The sequence below is a fragment of the Acanthochromis polyacanthus genome, chromosome 15 (genome assembly GCF_021347895.1).
Source record: "Acanthochromis polyacanthus isolate Apoly-LR-REF ecotype Palm Island chromosome 15, KAUST_Apoly_ChrSc, whole genome shotgun sequence".
NCBI lineage: Eukaryota > Metazoa > Chordata > Actinopteri > Pomacentridae > Acanthochromis > Acanthochromis polyacanthus.
The window spans coordinates 19,667,527-19,691,810 of NC_067127.1; the positions used below are offsets into that span (position 1 = coordinate 19,667,527).

General features: G+C 39.4%; 1 protein-coding gene across 1 annotated transcript; it reads right to left on the reverse strand.

Annotated features, from left to right (window-relative positions):
* Positions 1 to 2,475: 2,475 nt before the first annotated feature.
* Positions 2,476 to 23,804, reverse strand: slc2a15a (solute carrier family 2 member 15a). The gene is made up of 12 exons (XM_051959731.1): positions 23,212 to 23,804; positions 21,801 to 21,899; positions 15,231 to 15,391; positions 13,969 to 14,093; positions 12,705 to 12,850; positions 12,255 to 12,387; positions 11,208 to 11,395; positions 7,905 to 8,015; positions 7,095 to 7,196; positions 5,908 to 5,983; positions 4,354 to 4,481; positions 2,476 to 3,816 (listed from the first exon to the last, which is right to left on the reverse strand). The coding sequence occupies exons 1-12, from the start codon at positions 23,254 to 23,256 to the stop codon at positions 3,568 to 3,570; spliced, it is 1,563 nt and encodes a 520-aa protein (XP_051815691.1). The 5' UTR covers positions 23,257 to 23,804; the 3' UTR covers positions 2,476 to 3,567.
* Positions 23,805 to 24,284: the final 480 nt, after the last annotated feature.

Sequence of the window (24,284 nt, forward strand, 5' to 3'; positions counted from 1 at the left end):
GAATGAACGCTTTTTATTGGTCTGTGGTATCTGATTTTTATATGCAAATTTAAGATATTTTAATTTTTAAACAATTATATATATTTTTTCTTTTTCTTTTTTTTTTTTACCAAAGAATCAACCTGAAGTTGAACTGATTTCTGACTGAGTCACTGAATGTTGATTCAAGCCCTCTCAGAAAAGCCCCAGCCGATGCATGGGTGTATTTATGTGAGAGGGAAACAAAGCCTCAAAGCTGTCTGTGTGGCAGCATGGGGCTGAAGCATAAAGATCAGGCCGGCCCAGTCGTAATACACTTGCTCACAAAACACTTAAAGCCTGTAGCAGTGAAGTGCTACATTCATCAGCTATCTGCCAGAGCATTTACACTCCTGTCCTCAGCAGCTCACAGAGACGGATGAGAGAAGGAAGGACAGAGAGAAGAGGTAGATAACTATTTGTATGAAGCAGGGAGGCCCCTCAGTGCCTCAAATGTCCTACCTCCACTCCACATTACTTAGGTCTTAGAATTTTACCTCACTGTGTATCAGCTATAACAGGTCCTCCACTTTCTGTCTTGTGACCTTTGTTTAATGACCTGGATTTTTTTTAGAATTTATACTGTGCTTATAATGCAGGCGGTCAAAATGGGGGCTCTTTTGCCGACAACTGCTGCGTCCCACCTCCCTTTTCTAATACATGCAGTCTTTTTTGAGCTTTTTAAGTTTATTGAGGAGTTAGTTGAGGCTCTGCTCGTACCGGCTGCAGCCATCTCTCACTGGATTTTTTCAAACATCGTCTTGGTGTGAGAGGCCCCCTCTAACTTCGACTGAATTTCATATGAAGATCACAGTTTAGGGAAGAACTGGGTCTCCTCCTCAGACCACTGCTGCTTGGATGTGGCATCCATATTGACAGGTTTTCAACACGGTCTCACGGGGATTCGTGAAACTGTTACGTAAATTTTTTGTTTCTTTTTCGTGCGCACCAACACGATTTCGTCATGTTTTTCGTGCCGCTCACCACGAAATGTTTTTCGTGTTGCTCACAACGAAACCCGCTGTGGTAATCACAGCTGAAAGTGGTTTATACCAGCGGATTCATGACGATCTAAGCTGTCCATCGGCGTATACTGCTTGTGTGATCGCGTTTGCGGCCGCCGGCCGCCGGACATTCTTGAAATTCCTATGCAAATTGGTAAGTGTACCACCGGGTTATGGTTAGGTTATGGTTAGGTTATGGTTAGGGTTATGGTTAGGGTTATGGTTAGGGACGATGTCATGCAAAATATAGCGTTGGATTCGCCATGGTTTTACATTAAAAATATAATACACACATTCGTTTGAAATACGTTCTGGGTAGCACGAAAAGTCCGCCGTTTAAAATACATTGGTGCGCATTTCGTGGTGAGCGGCACAAAAAACATGACGAAATCGTGTTGGTGCGCACGAAACCGAAACTAAAACTTACGTGACAGTTTCACGAATCCTCGTGAGATCGGGCTGTTTCAAAACACAAACATGAAACACTACTACTGCACGCTTGGCGATCCTGTGTTTTCACTGTTGATCGTCGGTCACTCTAACCCCACCCCCAGCCCGTGACCTACTCTGTTCTCAACTCTGGCCCAGCAAAAAGTTGGTGCCTGAAAAGCACCAGTTTTTGGAGCCTGGAGCCAGTGGTCAGTTGATGGAAACACAAAGAACTGGTGCTAAGTCAGGCACTGGCTCCGAACGAGAATTGGAACCAGCTTTATCAAAAAGGGGCAATATTGTGCTACAAGGTAGCATTATGACTGAAAAACATTCAGCATTAGTGACAACCTGCAGTCTATCCATCCATCCATTATCTATATATCACTTAATCCTCATTAGGGTCACGGCGGGGCTGGAGTCTATCCCAGCTGAGTTAGGGTGAAGGCAGGGGACACCTGGACAGGTCACCAGTCTATCACAGGGCTACACATAAAGACAAACAATCACACTCACAGTCACACCTTCTGACAATCGTAACTAGAATCACCAGTTAATCTCAGCATGTTTTGGGACTGTGGGAGGAAGAAACCCACACATGCACAGGGGGAACATGTAAACTCCACGCAGAAAGATCCCAGACCAAGACACGAACTCAGGATCTTCTAGCTGTGAGGCTACGATTCTAACCACAGAGTCACTGTGCAGACAAGCTGCGGTAGGTTTGTTGAAAATTTCTGATCATTTATTTGAGACAACCCAAAACTTTGCATGCTATTATTGTTTATTATTTTGTGTATTAACATGTGGGACAGTGATGTTTACAACTTAACTGCACCTAGCTTTCCTAAAATGGATACAGATGTGCAACGTTTGCAACCAGCGGTGTCCATTATCATACAGAATCTACTAAAACTTTCCAGTTACAGTTTTCATTGACGTTCCATAATAGACACCTCAAACCCTCATCCCCATTTTTATGAGGTGAACGCTGCACTTCAAAACCCAGAAAATGACGATGCACTGAGAGAAAAACATTTTATTACAGTCTGATCTTTCTTTCTTTAATTTTTTAGCTTTTGGAAAGCCAAACTATCCAAATGTGGTGTAAATATTTATCACAGTTTACATACAGAGAAGGAGGAAGCAGTGGCTAAGGCGTGTAAAATTTATAATGATGATCAAAGAAATATGTCAACTAGAGATTTGTTTTTTTTCTGTACATTAACCTCTAGCAGCTCATGTCAGTCTCATGCGTTCAAGCTGGCACCTTTGCTTAATTTCAGGAATGTAATTTGCAAACTATGTGCAAAGATGGTGCACCCAACCTTCTTTGTGCCTGCATAGCTCTGAGTGGTCATCCCTATCTGATGCCTGAAGATTGCACATGGTTTTATGTGTGACTAAACAGTCTATTATTCAACAACAACAACAACGATAATAATAATAATAATAATAATGACATTCAATTTTTTGAAGTTTTGTCCATCATTCCTGACAATTTTTCTAACAGTGTATTCACCAAAATAATTATGAATGACACATTGGAGCAGTGGCATGGTGACACACAATGACGTTATGAAAACAATCAGTCTAGCAGTTTATTCACTTCACTTGGAAGTCAAAATGAAGATGAAGGCACTTTAAACACTCCCCTTAGTTTAGGAAAACTAAACCACAACTGGTACAGTACAGATGAAGAGGGAAGCGAATCTATAAACTGTGATGGCTTTTCTCTCCAAACAAGTTCGTCAGGTCTATTTCCCACCTGCCAAGTACTTTGACTGCTTATGTTTCTTGTTCTGTCACACTCTATGTCACAGATTTCAGCTATACAATTAATACATTGTAACTTTGGGGAAAAAAGACCAAACCAATGATGGAAAACTGGATTTTTTTGTCTTAAACTAAAGCACGAAGCTGATGAAGTTGCAAATAGCAGGACTGCATACTATACTGTTTTATAACAGTGTTTTTAACCTGATTGTGGTTCAAGTGGGGAGTCCAGCTTCACTAAACTGGAATCCTCTAAATACAAGTGAGGTGTAGTTTAGTTAAAAGGTACATATCGCAGTAATCAAGGGCTTTGTCATCTCAGTGAGAAGCTGAAGCTCTGTTAAGAAGACGAGCTGTCAAACTCCAGTGAAGCATGTTCCATACCACCGTAGCCATTCATCTTCTTCAGCTTCAGCTGATCGACATGAAGCAGACCCTGGGTTTCTAGGACTGCCTCCTTCTTACTGAACATGCGGCTGATCTCCATGAAGGTCTTGTTTTTGGTCTCTGGGATCACGATATAGACGTAGATAGCGACAAACATGCAAATGGTGGCGAAAACCAAGTAGCAGTAAGCCCCTGCTGACATCTGATGATTGGATAGGACAGATGGATAGAGGACAATTGGAAGGACAGAGCAGAGAGTGTAGAAATAAGAGTTTTAAACAGAGGGTCTCAGAATTGACCAACACCATTTGTTCATTTGTTTCTAAGAACTCATATGAGCCTGTATGTAGACAACACACAACTGATCAGAGCTTATGACAGGAATGGATTCAAACAGAGACCAAAATTAAAAGAAGTGGTTAAGAATTTGTGTTTGCACAAATGGAATGTGTGACTGATATTTTAAACTGCTAATAAGATATCGTCTGATCTTTCAAGCTGTTCTCTAATCAGTTATGCAAGCCAGAGCTGGTCATAAGTTTATGGAAACATTACAAAAGAAGTCACTGTTGGAAGCTTCCAAAAAATGTTTAGAAACAAAAGCGGAGACCCAAACCAGGTGGGTGGTCAGTGATCACATCAATTAGTTCTCATCACATTAAATTTGGGGAAATTTTAACACTTCCAGTGATATTAACATTTAGGAAAGACAGAGGACAGCACAGTGTGTTGCTCTCACCTGTAAAAAGGGGAAGACGAAGCCCACAGTGAAATTGGAAAGCCAGTTAAGTGACCCTCCTATGATGTAAGCTGCTGGGCGATGGGACTGTTTAAACAGCTCTGCTGTGATCAGGAAGGGGACGCCAGCTGGAAAAGGGAAAAACAAAGCAAAACAAAACATATACAGTTATAAATGAGAGTTTTCTGTTTGAATATTGTTGCACTGAATTCATTTAAACGTTGACATCATGTGGTTTAGTGCAGCACTTTATTTAGCTTGGCTGCTCATAAGAAAAAATCTTCAAAACCTGATATTTTTTTGTCCCTTGTATGCTCCTAAAACTTGTTATCTTACATTTCCAGTAATTTAGCTTGGCAGTGTGTCTCCATATACTCCCAGGTTCATCTCTCAGAGCACATGTTGACAGTAAATTCCTCTTAACAAGCAACATGTTTGTTAGACCACATCCCCACTAGCTTGTTCCACAAAATATTTCCTTTAATTAGCACTGTTGTATTCAATATCATCAACTTCTCTTTACTAACAGTCTACATATTATAGACTTTCAAAGTTGCTACAATAAAGCCACTCTCCAAAAAGCCCATTCTGGATTCAGGTGTTGTAGCCAATTACAGACCCATATCCAACCTCCTTATCAATTTGAAATACATATTTAAAATGCAAAGATTTATGACGTGATATGTTGTAGGAGGAGAGTGAATCTTTCCCGAAGCCCTTTTTAGGAATTTTCAAGGTATGACCTCCAGAGGGCAGCATTCATTCATTCATTCATTCATTCATAACACAAACCAACCTGAACTACTGCAAATCAATCAAGGTATAGTTGGTGGTTTATCAAAATGGAAAAATCTAACAGAATGTGCCGGACAAAATAACCCTGATTTTTGAATTCTGTTCCAAAAAACAAGACAAAAAACCTAAAACCAATCATTCTCTGTTGCAATCAAATCAAACTATATCCATAAATATTTCATCACTTTCTGCTAGTCGTGTCTCTACCTGCTCACAGTTTTGTTTTGCTTTTTTTGTCTGTAATTACACATTTCTACACCAATATAATGAAGAATAATTGGAATAACTGATAGGTGGTAATCCCGCCATCATGTCCTTTATCCATTGTTTCATCAGCAGAACACATTGTGAAGGTCTATATGTAGACTAAAATGACACACCAACTGATCTTGATTATTTGACAGAAAATTAAACGGCTTTTTATGACTAATCGGTCAATACATACTTTGAACAAAAGAGTAAAAATATCCTTGCTTCCAGATTAAAATCTGAATACGGCCTGTATTGTAATCTGTGATGATAATAAGCTTTATCTTTGGTTTTAGTCAGGTGGTTGGCCAAAACTAAACTTTGGGGGACTGCGATGTTCTTTGTATATTTTGCTGACCAAACAATTAACTGATTAAATTGAGAAAATAATTATCAGACAAACTGAAAATGTGCAGCTGCATTGCGTTCTGTATACATCATAAAAAAGTGTGAGTTTCCAACATGTTTGCTCATCATTTGAAGTCTTTTAACATGCCGTGCAGAGCTTGCCTGGTCCGATGCAGAATCCAGCGATGATGCCGACCACACAGCAGACACTGACGTAGCGCATGAACGGTAAATGAGTCTGCAGATAGAAGAAACAGCGTATCAAATAAGACAGTTTGATAACAGCTAGTATTTTTCTTTAGTGGCAAACTGGCTCCTTTTTAAAAACTGCTTCACACTTCAATCCACTGCTACCTGGCCTTATATGTAAAACTGACTGGAAGGGAAATGCTCATTTCAAATGTGTTCATCTGTCTTTTCCTCTACTTGTTTCCTCTCCTCCTTCACTTCCCCTTGTCTCCTACTGAGTGGTAATGTGGAGAAAGCGAGTAAAAAGAAGTGGAAATAGTGACTAAAACAAGAAGGGACAGAATGATCATTTAAATTCATCTGGAGCCTTTCTGTATGAAATTGTGTGTTCTCATATCACCATGGGATTCTGCAACAGTATAAAACAAGGAAAACACTCAGAGTTCAGTACTCCACCAACACTGCTCAGTCGTTGTATCATTTGTATCATTGCTGAAATTTTGAAAAAGATTGTGGCAGAAATCACGGCACAATAGAATATAGATGTACCCACAAACAAAATGATCTTGCGCTGAGCACAGGCGTGTGTTATGCATGTGTACGTTTTGTACGGATACCAAATCATGCGACATAAATATGTAGCAGGTGGCAGGAATTGATGGGACTCAGAAACACCCCCACAATTTAATCAGCCGTTCCTTGTATGATTTCCGACAGATAAGTCCCGATAAATCCACAGCAGTCGATTTGTAGTAGGATCACAATCATGTGATACTGTTCACTTGTTGTCATAGTTACAGTGACGCCATGCCGCTATCTCGCAATGATACAGAAATCTTTAAGAAATCCGTGGATCCAGACTATAAGCCGCATCACTGCCAAAATCTAATCACTTGGTCCATGTTTCATTTCTGATCTTCCCTGAAAATTTCATCCAAATCCCTTAGTCCATTTTTGAGTAATGTTGCTAAAAGACAGACAAACATACATCAATCATCACCAAATTGACCAGCGTTCCTTGGCAGAGTAATAATGCAGGTTAGGATTGGCGGACACACACACACACACACACACACACACACACACACACACACACACACACACACACACACACACACACACACACACACACACACACACACACACACACACACACGTACCTGTAAAAGGAGGGCTAATGTGATTCCACCACTGCAGACGCCCATCATGGCGAAACCCCCTATCATGAGAGGCCTCCTGCCCAACTTCTCTATGGTAAAACACTGCAGGAGGAGACACAGAGCTTATTGTTAAATGAATACACATTTACCATAATATGACAAAGACTGAATGTTGGAGGAAACCAGCTCGTCTGGCTCTGTCCAACATTCAGAAATGCACCTACCAACACCTCTAAAGCTCAAAGATAAATGCTGTATGTTGAAAAGAAATGTAAAAAAGAAATCTTTTGTGGCAAATGTTTCCATCTTCCCAGCTCTTCTGTGCATTGTATCTGGCTTTACTGTAAGTTGCCAGCTACAGTCAGACATCGAACCGACTTTTGGTTTTGGTCCGGTGGTACCAAATCTGTCACCCTCACTCCAATTGTAATACAATGATGGAAAAAGAAGATACAGTAATTTGATGAAATGCCAATCAAAGATGTGTGTATTGAGTTCATCTGGTTCATCAGTTTAGTCTTTCTTTTTTCCTTTATCAGTGAATCACCATGTAAAGTTTTTTTTCCGCGCACCATATATTGTTATTTACTTCTATACCGAGAATTGAATATGTTCTGTTTTACAGCTGATTGTAGCTGTGTTTCCTTCCTGTCCCAATCTTTATATTAAGCTCAATCAAGTTCATTTCTGTATGTAACTTACAGACATCAGTTGGTATCCATCCTCACTATCCACAACAGTCAGTTGTGTAAGACTTTGAGAGAAAAGGTAACTCCCGCTACTGCTGTATCTCTCTTATTGTAAGTTTACCCCGATGAGTCCAGCGATGATCTCTATAATTCCTGTTCCTGCTGTGGTGTACTGGATCTCTGGTGCTGGAATACCTGCATTCTGAAAGATGTCGTTGGTGTAGAACCAAATCTGCGGTGAAAAAAATAAACATTTTAAAAATGTGTCACGTGAAATCTGTTTTCTCAGCCTCAGTCATCAGTGTTTGGAAACTAGTTTGACACTTAAAACCTTACTTGGTCTGCCACTATATGATATCATAACATGTTGAAAGCGTTTTAATTACTGTGGGCTCTACTTTCCAAAACTGTAGCACATTTGGAATCTGGGATTGATCAGACAAAATGAGTCATTCTACCTCAGTTCACCAAAGAAAGTTCACACCTGACCATCGTTCAGGTTTTTAAAGTGGTGAATACTGATTGAGTTGACCATGTGTAAAATCCAGGCGTAAACTAACCGTGACGTCACCCGTTGGTTTCAACGCCAAAAAAATGAAGGCCGGATTTTGCTACTTCCTGGTCGCCGTTTTGGATTTTTTGGAGCCAGTGACGTAAAAAGCGTCATCAAACAGACTGGACCGGAGAGCAACTAGGGGCAGGATTGGCTGAGGACTCTCTTATCCCACCCACATTTTACCGCAGAGGCTTCTGCGGTATCAAGTATAGCCACGCCCCCTGGCTCCGCCAACTTTAACGATTTATTTCAAATTCAGTATTGATTTATTTTAAGATCGGCCACCTGATCTCTCATTTTGACCATGAAAACTAACGGGGGAAAAATCCTGAGCTTTAGAAAATCAGTCTATCAAATTTTATTTTTTCCAAAAATGAATTGGGGTCTATGGAGAAAAAGCTTTTTGGAGCCAACCCTAGCGGACGGCGTGATATTGCAAGTTTTTGACACTTCCGGGTGGGCTTCAATTCTGGAGCCAGATGCTATGTCCACTATATATACAGTCTATGGTAAAATCTAGGTTCACAGGCAATATTAGTGATTCAATTTAAAAGTCTTGAAGATGGGTGGGGTCACTTCCATTTTTGCATCGATTTCTTCAAACCACTCTGTGGAGCAATGCTTGATAATTTAACTAGAGCCCTGAAATTTTCCAGTTTTATTGACATATCATCTTCAATGGTACTACCCTTCTTTAGATAGACTAATACAAACCAGTTATATGATGGTACAAATTTGGTCAAAAAAATCTCCATTTGGTTTTCTGTTCTGATATCTCAACAACCATAACACCTTTATTTTTCACCCTAAGGGGCTAAATTCCTAGTAGGCCTCCAGCCAGAGGCCCACTTTTTGAGAAAGAAATTCTGTGACTAGCTCTTTGCTAACAAGGTTTTAATCTGTTAAAACAGATCTTGATAAAGAAATCAAAAAGAAGCAAATATATATAGAAAATAAACATGGACGAAATTGCTTAAGAAACCACTTATCGTAAAATAATTTGAAGCACTATGAGTTGGAAAACTAGGAATTTTCTTTTAGCCCATTAACAATATTATATAATCTTCCAGTTTGGACCACTTTTGAAGTGGTTTCATCCACCATACCTGCTCAGTGCATGCTCACATATGGGTCTTAAAGGCAAAAAAAGCAATTTTGATAAATTCTTTCAAAAAAGGTTTGTACCATTGAAGACCATATGTCATTAATCAATGAATCTGCAAAATTTCAGGACTTTAGCTACCCCACTCTATTTTAATTTTTCTTAAACTCCTGAACTAAAGTTACCTTTGACCCCAGATTTTATACTCAATCAACACCACTCAAACAAACCATTAAACAAACAAACAAACACAAAAAAGAGTGGGCATTCCATGAATTGAGGTGGCTATCACCACCTTCATCATTATTACCGTACTATTATTATCGTCATCAGCACCACCTTCATCATAGTCATTGTTATCATTGCCAGCACCATCATCATCATCATCACCATCATCATCATGGTCATCACCATCACCTTTATCTTCAGTGTCAGTCATCAGTGATCATCACTGATTATACTCACTTTTCATTTTATATTCATCATTTGTCATTATATTGTTACATGTTATTCCTCTCATTTTAGTGTTGCTGTTCTAATCACCACCATCACCGCTGTCACTATAACCATCATCGTCAGTATGTTTCAGGAGCTCAAAATACAGCATGGAGACGGCGTCTTAATGAGTCCAGCTCCAGTGCTTAAGATGTGGACTTTTTGGCCCAGACACCCCACTAATCATTTGAATAATTAATGAATCTCTGGGGCATAATTCAGAGAGGAAATCTAGCTAATTGTATCAGCAGAAAAATGATGACACCAGCTCATAAAATACTGATAGGCCAGCTTTCATTTCAGTGTCTTAGTCTAATAATCTAGATCAGTCAGATGAGGGAGCTGTAGAAACAGGAACCACAGCAAGTGGACAAAAGGGTAGAAAGGCAAAAAGAGAACGTTGGAGATAAATTGTTCAAGATGGAGATTGAATGCAAATAAAAGGAGCCAATCCTGACTAGAACCATTTAAAGTTATTTCAGAGGGAATTTATGTTAATTGGTGCTGCTTAGCACTGCGGCCTAAAGACTCTGTTTAACAGAAACCATAAGAAAAGCCAATATTACACTTGTATTGCCCAGGTGAACAGAAACACTGAATGAATGCTAAATGAATCTGAATATGTAAATCTGTAACTGTTTGCTAGCATTGTAGCGACAACACCTGTACAAGTTCAGATGGCTCATATACCATACTTAATGTTTCACAGCTTGCTCTAGTGACAAAATAACAATTAATGCAGGTACAGTGTTTTGGTACTATATGGCATTGTTTAAATTAGATATATTTTCCTTGACTAAATGTGAAAACATTTCAATCCCACTGATCTTCTGTGAACTGAATTTTTTGTTGTTGTTACTAAATACTGAGCAACACTGTTGCATCTCTCCACTGCTTCTCTGTGTTCAGTTCTCATCATCAAATGAAAAATTTAAATCATCTAATCAAATACGGTTTTGAAACTTTAATGAAGCATTTTTGAGTACTTCACAAATAGATAATTGTCTCTTAGGTTAATTTTTAATTCTTCATAGCTCAGAATGATATTTTATTAAGCTAAACTACCTCTGATGAAACAACACTGCAAATGTGACCAATCAGAAATGAAACTAAGAAAATTTTCCATTTGTAACATCATCAAAAAGTAAATCTGAAAGTTTTGAATACATTTTTTATTTGATTCATTTTGATGATTGGAACTGAACAGTAACCTGTAAAGGCATTCACAGATCTAATATGTGTACATTACTCTGTGCTCAATGCGTCCTTACTGCATCAATGCCGGACAGCTGCATGCCAATGTTGATGACCACCACACTCAGCACTTGCCAGCGGACTGTGTCATCCGATAACAGTTTCCAAACTGACAGCGTTTCCACTGACGACAAGGAGCGCTGCTCCTCCTGCATCTCCTCAATCTCAGCCTGGATGTTACACTTGGCTCTGTACCACTTTAGAGCTGAGAAACAGGAGACAAAAAGCATTGTGGTTACAGCACATCCTGGAAAGGTAGCAACATCTGAAGCACTGGTCATTACAGCATCACAAGTTATGCTGTTTTGTTTGTGTACCACATGGAAGATCAGACAGGATAACGACCCAAGATCACTGTGGGCTTGGTAGATGTTTTTCTCATGGTGGTCAGTACGGTGATGTCAGTCTGTCTACCGGTCATCAACATATTTAATAAACAGTTTCCAGGTACAGTTCATTCTTGTTCTTTGTGTACATGCTGCTTCTTTGTTACATGGTTTGATGCTTTGACAATAGGTTTGATTATCTAGTGTGTCTAAAGGGCAAAAATGATCAGCTAACTATTCTTTTCCACCTTCAGATATTCCATTTGTTTGTAAAGTGCAATGTTGTCATATCTTCATGCAATCATTTCAGTCATTTTATGTCTTGTTTTCCATCCATAAAAATCTGTTGAACATCCATGTTTTAGATAACTGTATTCATAAATGTTCTCAGCAGAGAATTAAAATTAAACTATCGTAAACATCATCTTCATTTTCTTTTTAACTGGTCTTGTAATGTTGTCCCCACCAATACAATTCATCACCTGTGCACAGGTGCACTATTCAGCTTAATAGAAAGAGGAGTGTCTGCAATTCTGCTGAAAATCTAAGCTGTAGGATTGTTACCTTGATACTGCTCAAACCTTTTGGACTTGGCTGACCATTGCTATACTGAAGATACTCTTCATCTGCTCTCTTTAATTGTAACCCTTAAGTGAGGCTAGACATAACTGAAATCTGCTAAAGTCCATTCCTGTTTTGGCTGCTATTGTTGATGAGCAGCGGAGCCACAATACTCACCTGTGATGGTGGCGTGGACGTTGTGCTTCTCAATCAGTAGGTACCTAGGACTCTCTGGGAACCACGGCAACAACATCAACTGGATGAAAGTGGGTACCACCACCACTGAGAGGAAGAGGGGCCAGTGCTCCTCCTGTAATGTTCACTACATGGTTACAGGCATACTGAGAGTGTCACTGCAGAGGACAGCAATCACAAAAGTGCCATCTGGAAACATTAGAAGTGCTATTGCTATCAACATTTTAAACTTCGGGTGGAAAGCCTGAATTCTTTGTTTCTTTACAATAAACTGCCAGTTACAACACAGCTACATACTACTCTCGATTCCAATAGCAGATAATAATATCTAGTGATATACAGACTTAAAATGTATAATTTGATTTTTGGGTTTATTAATGTGGTTTTGCTGCAATCCTTGGTTGTTGTTGTGAGAGAGCAGTCATCCAATACCTTTCCTAGGAGCTCGTGCAGGCCGAGGATTTGGGCAACAAAGACCCCAGTTCCGATAAAGATACTGGGAACAAGACCGAGGAAGCCCCTCAGGTTCTTAGGCGCAATCTCACCCAAGTACATTGGTACTACACTTAAAGCGATGCCTGCAGGATCAAAAGCAAAGAAGATCTTTGGAACAATGCTCCGACTGTTGATTAAAATGCTTTATAAAGTTTTGAATGCATGATTTAACTAGATTATTGTGAAACATAATGAGTATCTGAACAAACAGAGTTAACAGAGAGATGTGAACTCCGTGGACAACAGTAGGTGTATGCCTGAACATTATAGCAATAGACGATAAATGGATGTAGTCATGCAAACTAAAGTCAACGGTCAAGAGTTTTTAAAATGAATCTATGGAAAGAGGTCTTAGGTGCATTTTAATAATTTCAGCATGTGCCTTCTCATGCACCGTGATATGAAAATGTTAAGAAGGAATATGTATGCTTTTTGTTGTTGTGGTGATCGTTATTTTTAGGGTGAAGCAGCTATAGGTAAAACGATCATAGCACTGCAAACCCTTGTAACTTGCTGAGTAGACACAGACTGATTAAATCAGTCATCATTAGTTGCCAGTGTTCCAGTCATCTATTCTGCAGAAATGCCCACATTTACTGGTGTGAGGACTGCAGCTTGCTAATGGAATCTCTTGGCGTTTTGGGTACAAAAAATGATTTCAAGACAAGTTAGTTCTGGAAAACTGTTACTAGCACTGTTCACTGTTATACGACATGTTTACATTGACTGATTGACCCACAAAATAATCTACATAGTAATAAGCTCATCATTTAGATTGTAGCTCTGTTGTCTATTCAGCCAAAAGTTAAAAGTGTGCAGTAGCTAGTATGTGTGGAACCACTAAGAGACTGTCATCAAATCTCACTATTGCTCTCCCTCGTCTCTTTGGATCAAACCAGGTCATGTTTGAGAGTTTTGAATTTCATCATGTTGATCAATGTGTTGCCAATACGGCCTTCTTTCCTTTGGATTTACTCTCCATAGTAGATGTAGAACCAACTGAATTGATTTGCTTCCATTCAGAGAGCAGAACATGAGTAAGGTCAGCGTTGGGTTACGAGGTCTGATTTCTTTATGGAGCTAACTTTACGCCATGCAAACAGAAAAACCCTTCCTCAAGCAAGAGACTCTTCATATATTTTTACATGTAGTGCACATGCACAGTAAATGCAGAAGCAAGTGTCTATGCGTGTGTGTTCACCTGAGTGAATGCCTGTGATGAAGCGGCCAAAGATGACCATCTCAGGTGAGCCACATATCCTGCTGAAGCCCATGAGTGAACCAGCAATAAACACCAGCACACTTGTGTTGACCACTGTTCCCTTCCTGAAAAAAGGACACACACATTCACACATTAGCAGCAGCTAGACATTCCCAGTACAGTATATACACTCACAGTCACTGACATGCAGATGTACTTATCAAATCATTTATTTTACAGTTTCTATTTTTAATTCATATACATTACCATTTAGAAATGAGTTTCCCTTTTGACATGAGATAATATATTTTTTGTAAATTCTTGTCAAAAAAAGCCAAATTAAATTGCCCATGATTCCATGGAGAAAAACAAAAGGGAAGAACTTTTACATACTGTATAGCCTTATCTCTGTTTACCTGTTTGTGGGCTAGTTAGTAATTAGATTTCTGTATTATTTTATGTTGTTTTGTTGACAGCTTCCTGTGTGTTGAGGCCATGTCCAAACTGAAGCAGTCAGCTCAGGTGTAATCATCAAGAAACTTCTCCAGTTGTCAAGCCTGAGTCGATCCACAGCTTTCCTGTTTTCAAGTAATTTACTCTGACTGTGAAGGCTGGCATCTCTTCTGCTCCTGAATGTGCACCAGGGTTAGCTCAAACCTTGCTCAGGCCCCTACAATCTTTGATCAATAACTTGGCTAGGTCCTTGTAATGATGTTTCCCCTCTTCCTAGGTCAAAGTCAGGTGATGTCTCCTCCGTACTTCAGTCAGTGTTGACTGATGCCACGTTTCCTGTGTTCCTGAGTCGATTTCTGACTCAGTTTAGTTTTACAGATGTGTGGCTTGATCACAGTTTTCCAAGCAGCGGCCTGCAAACTGCAGTTATCAACTCTGTAAAATTTTGGAAGGTCATTAGGGCATGTTACAGTACTGAAGAGAAGCAGTTTCCTGTTCCTCAGCAGCACAAACTTGACTTCATATTTGAGATAAAATCCTAAAGATTCAAAATCACAGGCTCTTTCTAGCTCACACTCACCATTCCAGAAGCTAAGACTTGCAGAACTGAACATGGGCTCAGGTGCAATCATGAAGGAATCTTTCAAGGCAGCTTCTATCATTCACTGTTCTCTCAATGCATCAAACTTCTAAACATACATATATATACCTTCTAATAAACACACATTCATAATAGTCAAAATAAACCATAGAACTGGTGTATAATATAGTATAATTTATTGAACAATCTCTAAAAGCAAATCTCTTACCTGCCGAAGCGAGTGACCAGTATGCCCACAACGAGGGAACCCAGCAGGCCTCCGATAGCGAAGACAGACACAGTGAGAGAGTACATGAGGGTCAGGGTCTCTCCACTGAGTCCTGTTCCATTGCGACTCACCACCGTCTTGTTGTAGAAGTCTTTTATGTACTGATTGTAGAAACAGGATGGAGGAATAGTCAGATGGCAAGCATAGCATGAGGTGGAAACACTTAAAAAAAACCACAGTCTATGAATGAAAAATAACTGATTACAAACATTAACACTTTGGACTTAGTCTGTAGGTTAAGCTCACAACTTTCTCATATACTTAAAGAATTTTGTGCAGTGACCAAATGTGTTGAACTGCAAAAAATATACAACGTCTGTTCTTTATTTGGCAGTTGCTTGACCATCATTTTGAGGCTGAGTAGAAACTGCTCAACAGTTAATGAGAAAGAAATACATGAATTGTGCAGTGAAAGTGCATTCAGATTAAAGAAGAATGCACGCAGATATGATGAAATTATGGGAATGCTGAGGGAAAGACGCACATTTGTTGCAACTAGTGGGAAGACAATAGTGTATTCAACTTCAGAGTGATAGTTTAAATAATTAATCATGATGCTAAGGTTTTGAAAAACATTGGAATTTGATGACCCAAATGAAGACATCAGCTAATTAAGATAGGATTAACACAGTTTTGTTGAAAAATGATCAGTGACTATATAAGTAAATTACAGTCTTTTTACACTGGCATTTTTGCAGACAGAATGAAAATGGTGCAGAATATTTAAGATAAACACATAGTTTACCAGCTATAAATCACTGTCTGATTTCACAGCTTTTTGTGCTCAAAAACGTTGTTCATCCAAAAGTTATGTACTTCATTTAGAAATAGCCAATTATTAAGTGAGTCAGAATTGATTTTCGACAAATTAGCACCCAGCTTCAGTGCTAGAAATTTGAAAACTTGTAGTTGCATCAATTCAAAGGCTACTTTATTTATTTGAACAGTGATCTACAAAAGTGTAGGAAAGTTATGTCCTCTTTACCTTTAAACAGATTAGTACAGCAAAGTTGCCTCATCTCAGCTCTGAGAGCTTACATGTTATAAAGCTGTATTAAAGCTGTAATAAAAGTTTAGGTTTTTTGCAGCTCTGGCTATTTTTTTAACAGGTGAAGAGAATTTAATAAAGTGTTAATGAATTTTGGATTAACAGCCAGCTAATTCAAAACACTTCATAATATGCAGGCATTTCAAAGCTGCTGATGGAAAAACATTTTACAACTGCCTGTTGTATTGCAATTAGCACTGTCGACCCTAAATTGTCCATAGAAGGGACTGTGAGTGTGCTGGTTGCCTGTCTCTCTATGTGGTCCTGCAACAGAGCAGTGATCTGTACAGGTGAACCCTGCCTTCACCCTATGTCAGCTGGAATAAGCTCCAGTGGAAAAATAATCACAACATGAAACTGAAAAGAGAATGCAGAGCTTCAGAGCACAGATGGTGAAAAACAAAACTAGAAATCTATTATGATATATAAATCCATAAATCCACAACAAAGAAATTCAAAAGTCCTGACACCTGGCTCTATGTGGCCGTGTCTCCTGATGACACTGGACCAGTTGATTCACTTTTAGATGTTAAGGCCTGGATGTCACAGAACTTTTTACAGCTTAACCAGGACCAGTCAGATGTACTGATCATCGATTCCAAGGCTCAGAGAGAGAAACTGGGATCTAAACTTGGGGCGGCATGGCTCAGTGGGTAGAGTGGCCATCTTGTAACTGGAAGGTTGTGGATTTGATCCTCGGCTCGTCGAGCTGTCATTGATGCAAGACACCGAACCCCTAATTGCTCCTGATGGGTCGTGGTTAGTGCCGTGTATGGCAGTTTCCGCCATCAGTGTGTGTGAATGTGATGTATCATGTAAAGCACTATATAAATACAACCATTTACCAAACTGAGTAAATCGAGTATCGAACTAGCAACCTTCCAGTTACAAGACGGCCACTCTACCCACTGATCCATGCCGCTCCTATACATTTGGTCTACAATCAAGTCAAGAGGTAAGGAACCCAGGAGTGGTATTTGATTATGATCTTAATTTTAAACCACAAAAACAGCATTTAAAAAATATTCCAAAGTGAGTCCGTTTCTGTGTCTGAGCAACACAGAGACACTAATGCACACTTTTATAACCAGCAGGCTAGACTATAGCAGTGCTCTCTTTTATGGTTTACCCAAGAACACAATTAATCAGCTGCAGCTGATTCAAATCTCAGCAGCACGGGTTCTCACTCAGACCAGAAGGAGAGCATATATAATTTCCCTACACTGCCTGTTGCTTTTCGTATTGAGTTTAAAGCTCTAATTAGTTTATAAGGCACTACACCAGATTATATCTCAGAGATGCTGTTATTATATGAACTAAGAAGGCCCCTCAGATCCTCTGGCTCTACTGTTTAACTGTTCCACAACTGTAAAACAGCCTGAGAGGAGTTAGAATCACTGACACTTTTAAATGTAAAATTTAAAACCCATCTTTTCAGTCTGGCTTTTATGAGTGTGAGTGGAGCATGGAGGAGGAGGTGTGATGGTGACATTGTTGGTGATTTATTCAAAACTGAAGGCACACTGAACCAGCATGGCTACCACAGCACCGTTCAGCCACATGTCATCCCATCCAGCTCCTGCTAACTGGGACCATCATTTGGTTTTTAACAGGACAATGACCACAAATGCACCTCCAGACTGTGTAAGGGCTATTAGACCAAGAAGGAGAGTGATGGATTGATGACCAGGCCTCCACAATCACCTGACCTAAACCCAATTGAGATGATTTAGGATGAATTGGACCATAGCATGAAGGAGAAGCAGCCAACAAGTGCTCAGCATCTCTGGGAACTTCTTTAAGACTGTTGGAAAACCATTTGAGGTGACTATCTCATGAAGCTGACTGAGAGAATGCAAAAAGTGTGTAAAGCTGTGATCAAAGCAAACAGTGGCTACTTTCAAGAATTAAAATATAAAACAAATTTTGATTTTACACTTTTTCGTTTACAACATATTTACTCCGCCAAGGAGGCGGAGTCTTGGCAGAGTTACACAATAAATAAACTGCTGTCATGTATTTAAAACAAAAACTTGCAACAGCTCGTGTTTTATGCTGTTTTTTTTAAATTAACAATAATTTTAAAATACTTTGTTGACAACCTGTTTGCCATGCATTTGCTGTAAATTTTAGTCTCATACTCACAGTGTAATTGTGTTGAAGACTGAAGAGAGTTTTACAAGACTCAGCTCTGGGACCTAAACTGCTCCATTCATAGATAAAAGCCATATGTCAAGTATCAAAAATATTGCTGTTTGTTTTGTTCACAAACTACAGAATTTGAGATAAAAGATTAGCAAAAACCATGGAACAAACAATCAAACCAATTTGGAGGACTGTTTGATTAAAATAAATTGCCATTGAAGTTCAAACTGTTTCACTGTCCATAGTAGATGCTGATACTGAAAGAGCATCTGAAATTATATTTTTGATGACAAATGACTTGGAAATCTCATATAGCGTATATTTAAACAAAGGTAGCCAAGTATACTTCTGTTGTGAACAAACGTATGACTATTATTTATTAGATCATAGCTGTTAAAATCGAAGATGGTCGAGCTGTGAGGCGACAGTGCTAACCCCCGATCCACTGTGCAGCCATGACTGAAGATTTTCCCTGATCTGCTCCTGTTAAAGTGAATTTATCATTTAACCCTCAAATATCAGATCAGATGTTGTATACAAGTAACAATTACAATTTAAACCAACCCACCGAGCCAATCAGACAACGTTCCTTCCTAAATATAAAAGGAAACATTGTCCTTGTCTATCATGTGGAGGAGATATCTTGGTGTCACAAGACCAATATTAACTTTCTCTTTTTTCAGCTCTCTGCGGAATCACATTTCTGTTATTTTTCCTCCCTTTTCATTTACTTCAGTCAACCAATTAGTTTACTATGTTATGGTGCGTGTTTGGGAATTAGCATCAATTACTCCAACTGCAGGAGGAAGACTGCCACATGCTGTTGGTAGATTGTGCTTGGTTCACTGATATCTGCATGTAGACACCACCTACATGCTTGTGAGATGTATTCCTGCTACTGCAATGTTATTCTGCCCATCTGAAACCATTTATCTGTGAATTAAAATTGTCAGGCTTTTTGTTTTTTACTTATGGATGTATACACATGTATGTATCTATGGGTGATACTATGGGTGCTTACTATTTACAGGAAGGTCATATTTTTTGCTAAAGTCAGTGTGAAGGACATTCAAAGGTTTGTTTGTGTTAACCGTCTGAGGATGTTGTTGAATGTGCTACAGGAAGTGTTGTGCATGTACAAAATAAAGAAGGCGCAAATAGTTCTGCCTGGCATCACGACATAGGGAATGTTTTATGTCCTCCTTGATATAACGATATAATTTACCGGTATTCCAGTCTTTTATGATGGCAGCGCCAACAGGTTTTGGACCCAGGAAGGAAATCCAGAACAGACAGCACCGTTTATGTTTCAACGGAGATGAGAGAATTGCAAACTATTGCAGACAGAGTTCCTCTATCTGTCTGCAGAGCCAGAAGCAGATTTTCATTCACTATTTTCATTCACTTCAGCCCCATATTCACCCCATCAAATGGGACAGCTGAGAGAAACTGGAGAACACAGTTTGAGATAGCAAGATGCATACTACTTGAGAGCAAGCTACCAAAGAGCCATGGACATACGCTGCAAGAATTCACAACAGGTGTTATAACAGACACGTAGAAAGACACCACATTACATATTGACAGGGAGAAAGGATAATCTTTGAAATATGAGAACATTTGGAACCATGTGCATACAAACATGACAAGAAAAAATAAGACTCAAGACACGAGAAAGGGCTCTTTGTTGATTATATCGGGTCCACTGTCCAGACACAGGAAGACTCTTTAAAAACAGGCTGGTGAAGTCCAACACAAAGGTGTCACTGAATATCAGACAGATCAGTAAATAGGTGAACATGATCTGTGTAGGGAGAAGGTTGAACCCCCAATCGTTCAAGACTGTTAAGGCCCTAGGCCAATGCATTTTCTCTTCTGTTATAATCACCAGTGTTGTGTACAGCTGCCTGCCTGTCAAGCAAAAGCGATCCCTAGTGAACCTCCATGCACAGCGAGAAGTTCTCTAAGCTACAGTTACACTGAAGTGGTATGACGAGAAATACATAAAATGGTTGGAAAGCACACAGTAACATTCAGCGAGTCATCACAGAAATTGTAGGACCCTACTTTAATGCTGCTCTCAATTTGTTTCCGGCCTCCACTGAACCCCGGTCAGAAGAGACATATGGCCACCTGCTGGTAGGTTAGTAGACCAGCAAATAAACAAAGATTTTGTTGGTTCTGTTAATGTCTTTTCCTGCCCTTTCATTTGCATTCTGCTCTGGCTTTTCACTGGTTTGTCAGAGGAAACCAGCGTGCATGTTCAACCATGGCTGTAAGTATACCAGGACAAGGACTGGTTAACTTTAGATGTCATTAAACAACAGAAATTACAGCTAAATTAAAAGAAATATAACATGAGGGGTGAGTGTGGATTGATTGCTGATGAAATAATCACTGTTCATAAAATTATGACTGGCTCAAATTCCATTGTGCCGTGGCTAGTCATTTATCTAGAGATGATTTTAGGCTCTCTTTTGGTCTTTGCTGAACAGTTAGGCAAACTTTTTCTTTCTCTTAGTTGTGGATCAAACCAAATAGTTACGCAAACAAACGTACAATAGTGATTATTCCCCCCAGTGATCAGGACAAGGATCTATGCTTTTAATTGCTGATTTGAAGAGAATGTACGCTGAAGTCAAACAAAACCGAGAGTAAACTCCACTGTACACTCACTCTGACTAACTGGGCCAGACGCTGCATTCCTTCTAATAAAATGCTGTATGACATGCAGTTCACATTCCTCACAACAAGCAGCCCTTCACAGACACACTTAAGCTCTTTAACTGTTCACATTCCCTGTGCGTGTCCAGCAATCGCACTCTGTGATAAAGTATACAAATATACACACAATTAGCTTGGACAAAGCCATCAGTTATCATCAGACCAACATATGCACACAGATGATAACTGTTTCCATTCCCAAATGGACAGGTATTATGAAAGAAATCTAATAAAACTAAAACAGTTATTAAAAATGATTCATAATAATGCTACCCTTGCTATTTAAGATTGAATTCAAAAACCTCACTCTTAACTTTCAAGAGTATTTCTTTCACAGCATGGTGGGATTAACCTTTTTTGGGGGTTGGGAGGGGTGTCATGCTTAAGACTTTGCTGTTGGGTCTATTATATGACTATGTGATTTAGCATCACTTTATTAACAGGTCTTCTCGACACAAAAAGCCAGAAAAATGAAGCCAACCTGGAGGGTCTGCCTAAGTTCAAAGTGAAGTTAATAAATTACCAAAAACTACTTGACATGCAAGAAAAGCAGCAGACTGTGTGTGTGTTGTGGTTGTGTGTAAATCTCTTACCACAGCAGGGGAGTTGACCACCGCCAGATTGTAGCCATAAAGCATGGAGCTCCCGAAGGAGGAAAGGAATGCTACAGCCAACAGAGAACTGGTCAGGTGCTGCATACAGAGGATGAGAGATATGTTAGGAAGTGCACAATATTAAATGTAGGTTTAATCCACAGAATAGTGGGGAAATGATCGAACAAATCACTGGTAGTCTATACCTTACACTAGTTGTGCTGTTAGTGCTAAAGATTCCACCAGACAAGCTGCTTTTTGCCATCTTGCAGAAAGTGATGCACACTAGTGTTTTCTCTTGCCATGCACTCTACCGTAACATGTCAGAAATGGTGCCTTCTCTGTGCTCAGTCACTCAGTCACACCTCAGCCTAAAACTTTCCTGAATGAAGCATGCATCCGACTAGGACAGGATTACAAGGATGACAACAATTTAATTTTTTTTTACTCCTTGCACTGATAGTGCGGAGAGCTTCAGAGGATTCCTAACCAGTTGCCAGTGTATGGTGTTCAGGCACTGACATAAGACACATTCTGTGGGACAAGATGTTCACATTGTGCAAATGTTTCATTTCCAATCATTCTCATTCATTCCTCTTTGGTAAAGCTTTCAGCTAGGGCTGCTCAGAATCACCTAAACCGTCCCTTAGTTATGCTGCTATCAATTAAAACTGTTTCCCATGATGCACTGAGCACCTCTCATCTTTCTCTATCCATACATCTACAGGCCACCATTGCATGTCAACTGTCAACTTTGTATGTTAACTTTGTGTCTTCTCTCTCCCATAGTTTGTGTACTGTTCTCTCTGCAGGTGTCTTTGAATCTGGAGCTACTCGTCTCTGATGTGAAGTTTCTGACCTCACCAGTCTCAAAAATGTTCATTGCTCTTTTCTGTATTGTCTGTCTGTTTTCCATTTGCTATCCTGCTTTTCTGACTAGAAACTGAATTGAAAATTTTCTAAATTTAATAGTCTGATATACTTTACATGCAGACTTTACATTTTGATACATTCTGTATGTATTTTTTTCCATTTGTTTTTTGTTTTTTTGTTTTTTTTTTTTACTTTTACCCTGGTAGGTATATGCTATACTTAAAAGTAGCAAGTTCACACATTAAAAATGATTTGGAAATGTCACTTCATATATTGTTTGAGTTTTATAAGCACCTCTTTAAAATGAGTAAAATCAAATTTAAAAAAAATCAATCTAAACCGATTTCAAAGTTTTTTCCACTGTCTTTAAATATCTCAAATGCTCTTATGGAGACTAGCCACTGATCCGCTTTAACCAAAGTGCATTGCTATGAGTTGTTAGTAAATGCCTTTAGTATAGCTAAAACCACAGCGGATCGATCACCTAATGGTCCTGGCTCTGCATCTGACCTGATTATTAAAATAAATCTGGACTTACCGATGAGGTTAGCCCTGATGATGGAATTAAAACTTCTTCAGCCATTTATGAATTCTGTCACGGAGTCCAAAACAGCAAACAGTAGGAGGGTTTCTCTCTACAAGGCAGAAAATCTCATGGCTGTAGTAGCAGGCGTGGTCACACAGGCTCCAAACTACAGATTTTAGCTGTTGGGCTGGTCCATTTGCAGTGTCAGGCCTTTCCTACGCAGAGTAGCAGTCCACAGGGCCCCAAAAACAAGCCCACACAGTGTCATCACATGACGAAGAGCAGCGTGACGGACTGAGAGAAAAGTCTGCTGGAAGCAATTACCCTTAAATGAATTTACAAAGAGACAGAGGAGAGAAGACAGAGAGATGAGGAGAGGAGAAGGAAAAGGATGAATAGAAAATAGAAGGAGGAGGACAAGATTGGAGAAAATTAGAGGATCGTAGGGGAAAAGCAGGGCAAGAAGGGCAAAGAAAGGATGGGGAAGGGGTAAGAGAAGGAGAAAGGAAAAGAGAGAACGATTGTGGGAGAGGAAAGAATTAGATTGATAAAGTTAAGGTCAGAGGAAGAAGGAGAAAGAGGAAGCAAAGAAGAGGCGAGTTGAGGTGAAGTGAGCGAGACAAGAAGGAGAAGGAAATGAGAACGGGGGAATTAATAGGAAAGGAGAGTAAAGGAGATTAGAGCAGGACAAAGTAAAGAACAGGGGGAGGTGACGGTTTTTGTAAACAAATGAACAGTGACCCAGTGATGTTGGGTAAAATGCACCACAATATTTAGCAAATTAAATAGAAGTAAAGTTTTCACTACTGTTCAAAAGTCTGTGGTCACCCACACCAAAACTCACACTTTTTTCATGTGCTAACATAAGTTCACAAAGGTTTTCTAATCATCAATTAGCCTTTCAACACCATTAGCTAACACAATGTAGCATTAGAACACAGGAGTGATGGTTGCTGGAAATGTTCCTCTGTACCCCTATGGAGATATTCCATTAAAAATCAAGTAGAATAGCCATTTACCACATTAACAAAGTCTAGACTGCATTTCTGATTCATTTAATGTTATCTTCATTGAAAAGTGCTGCT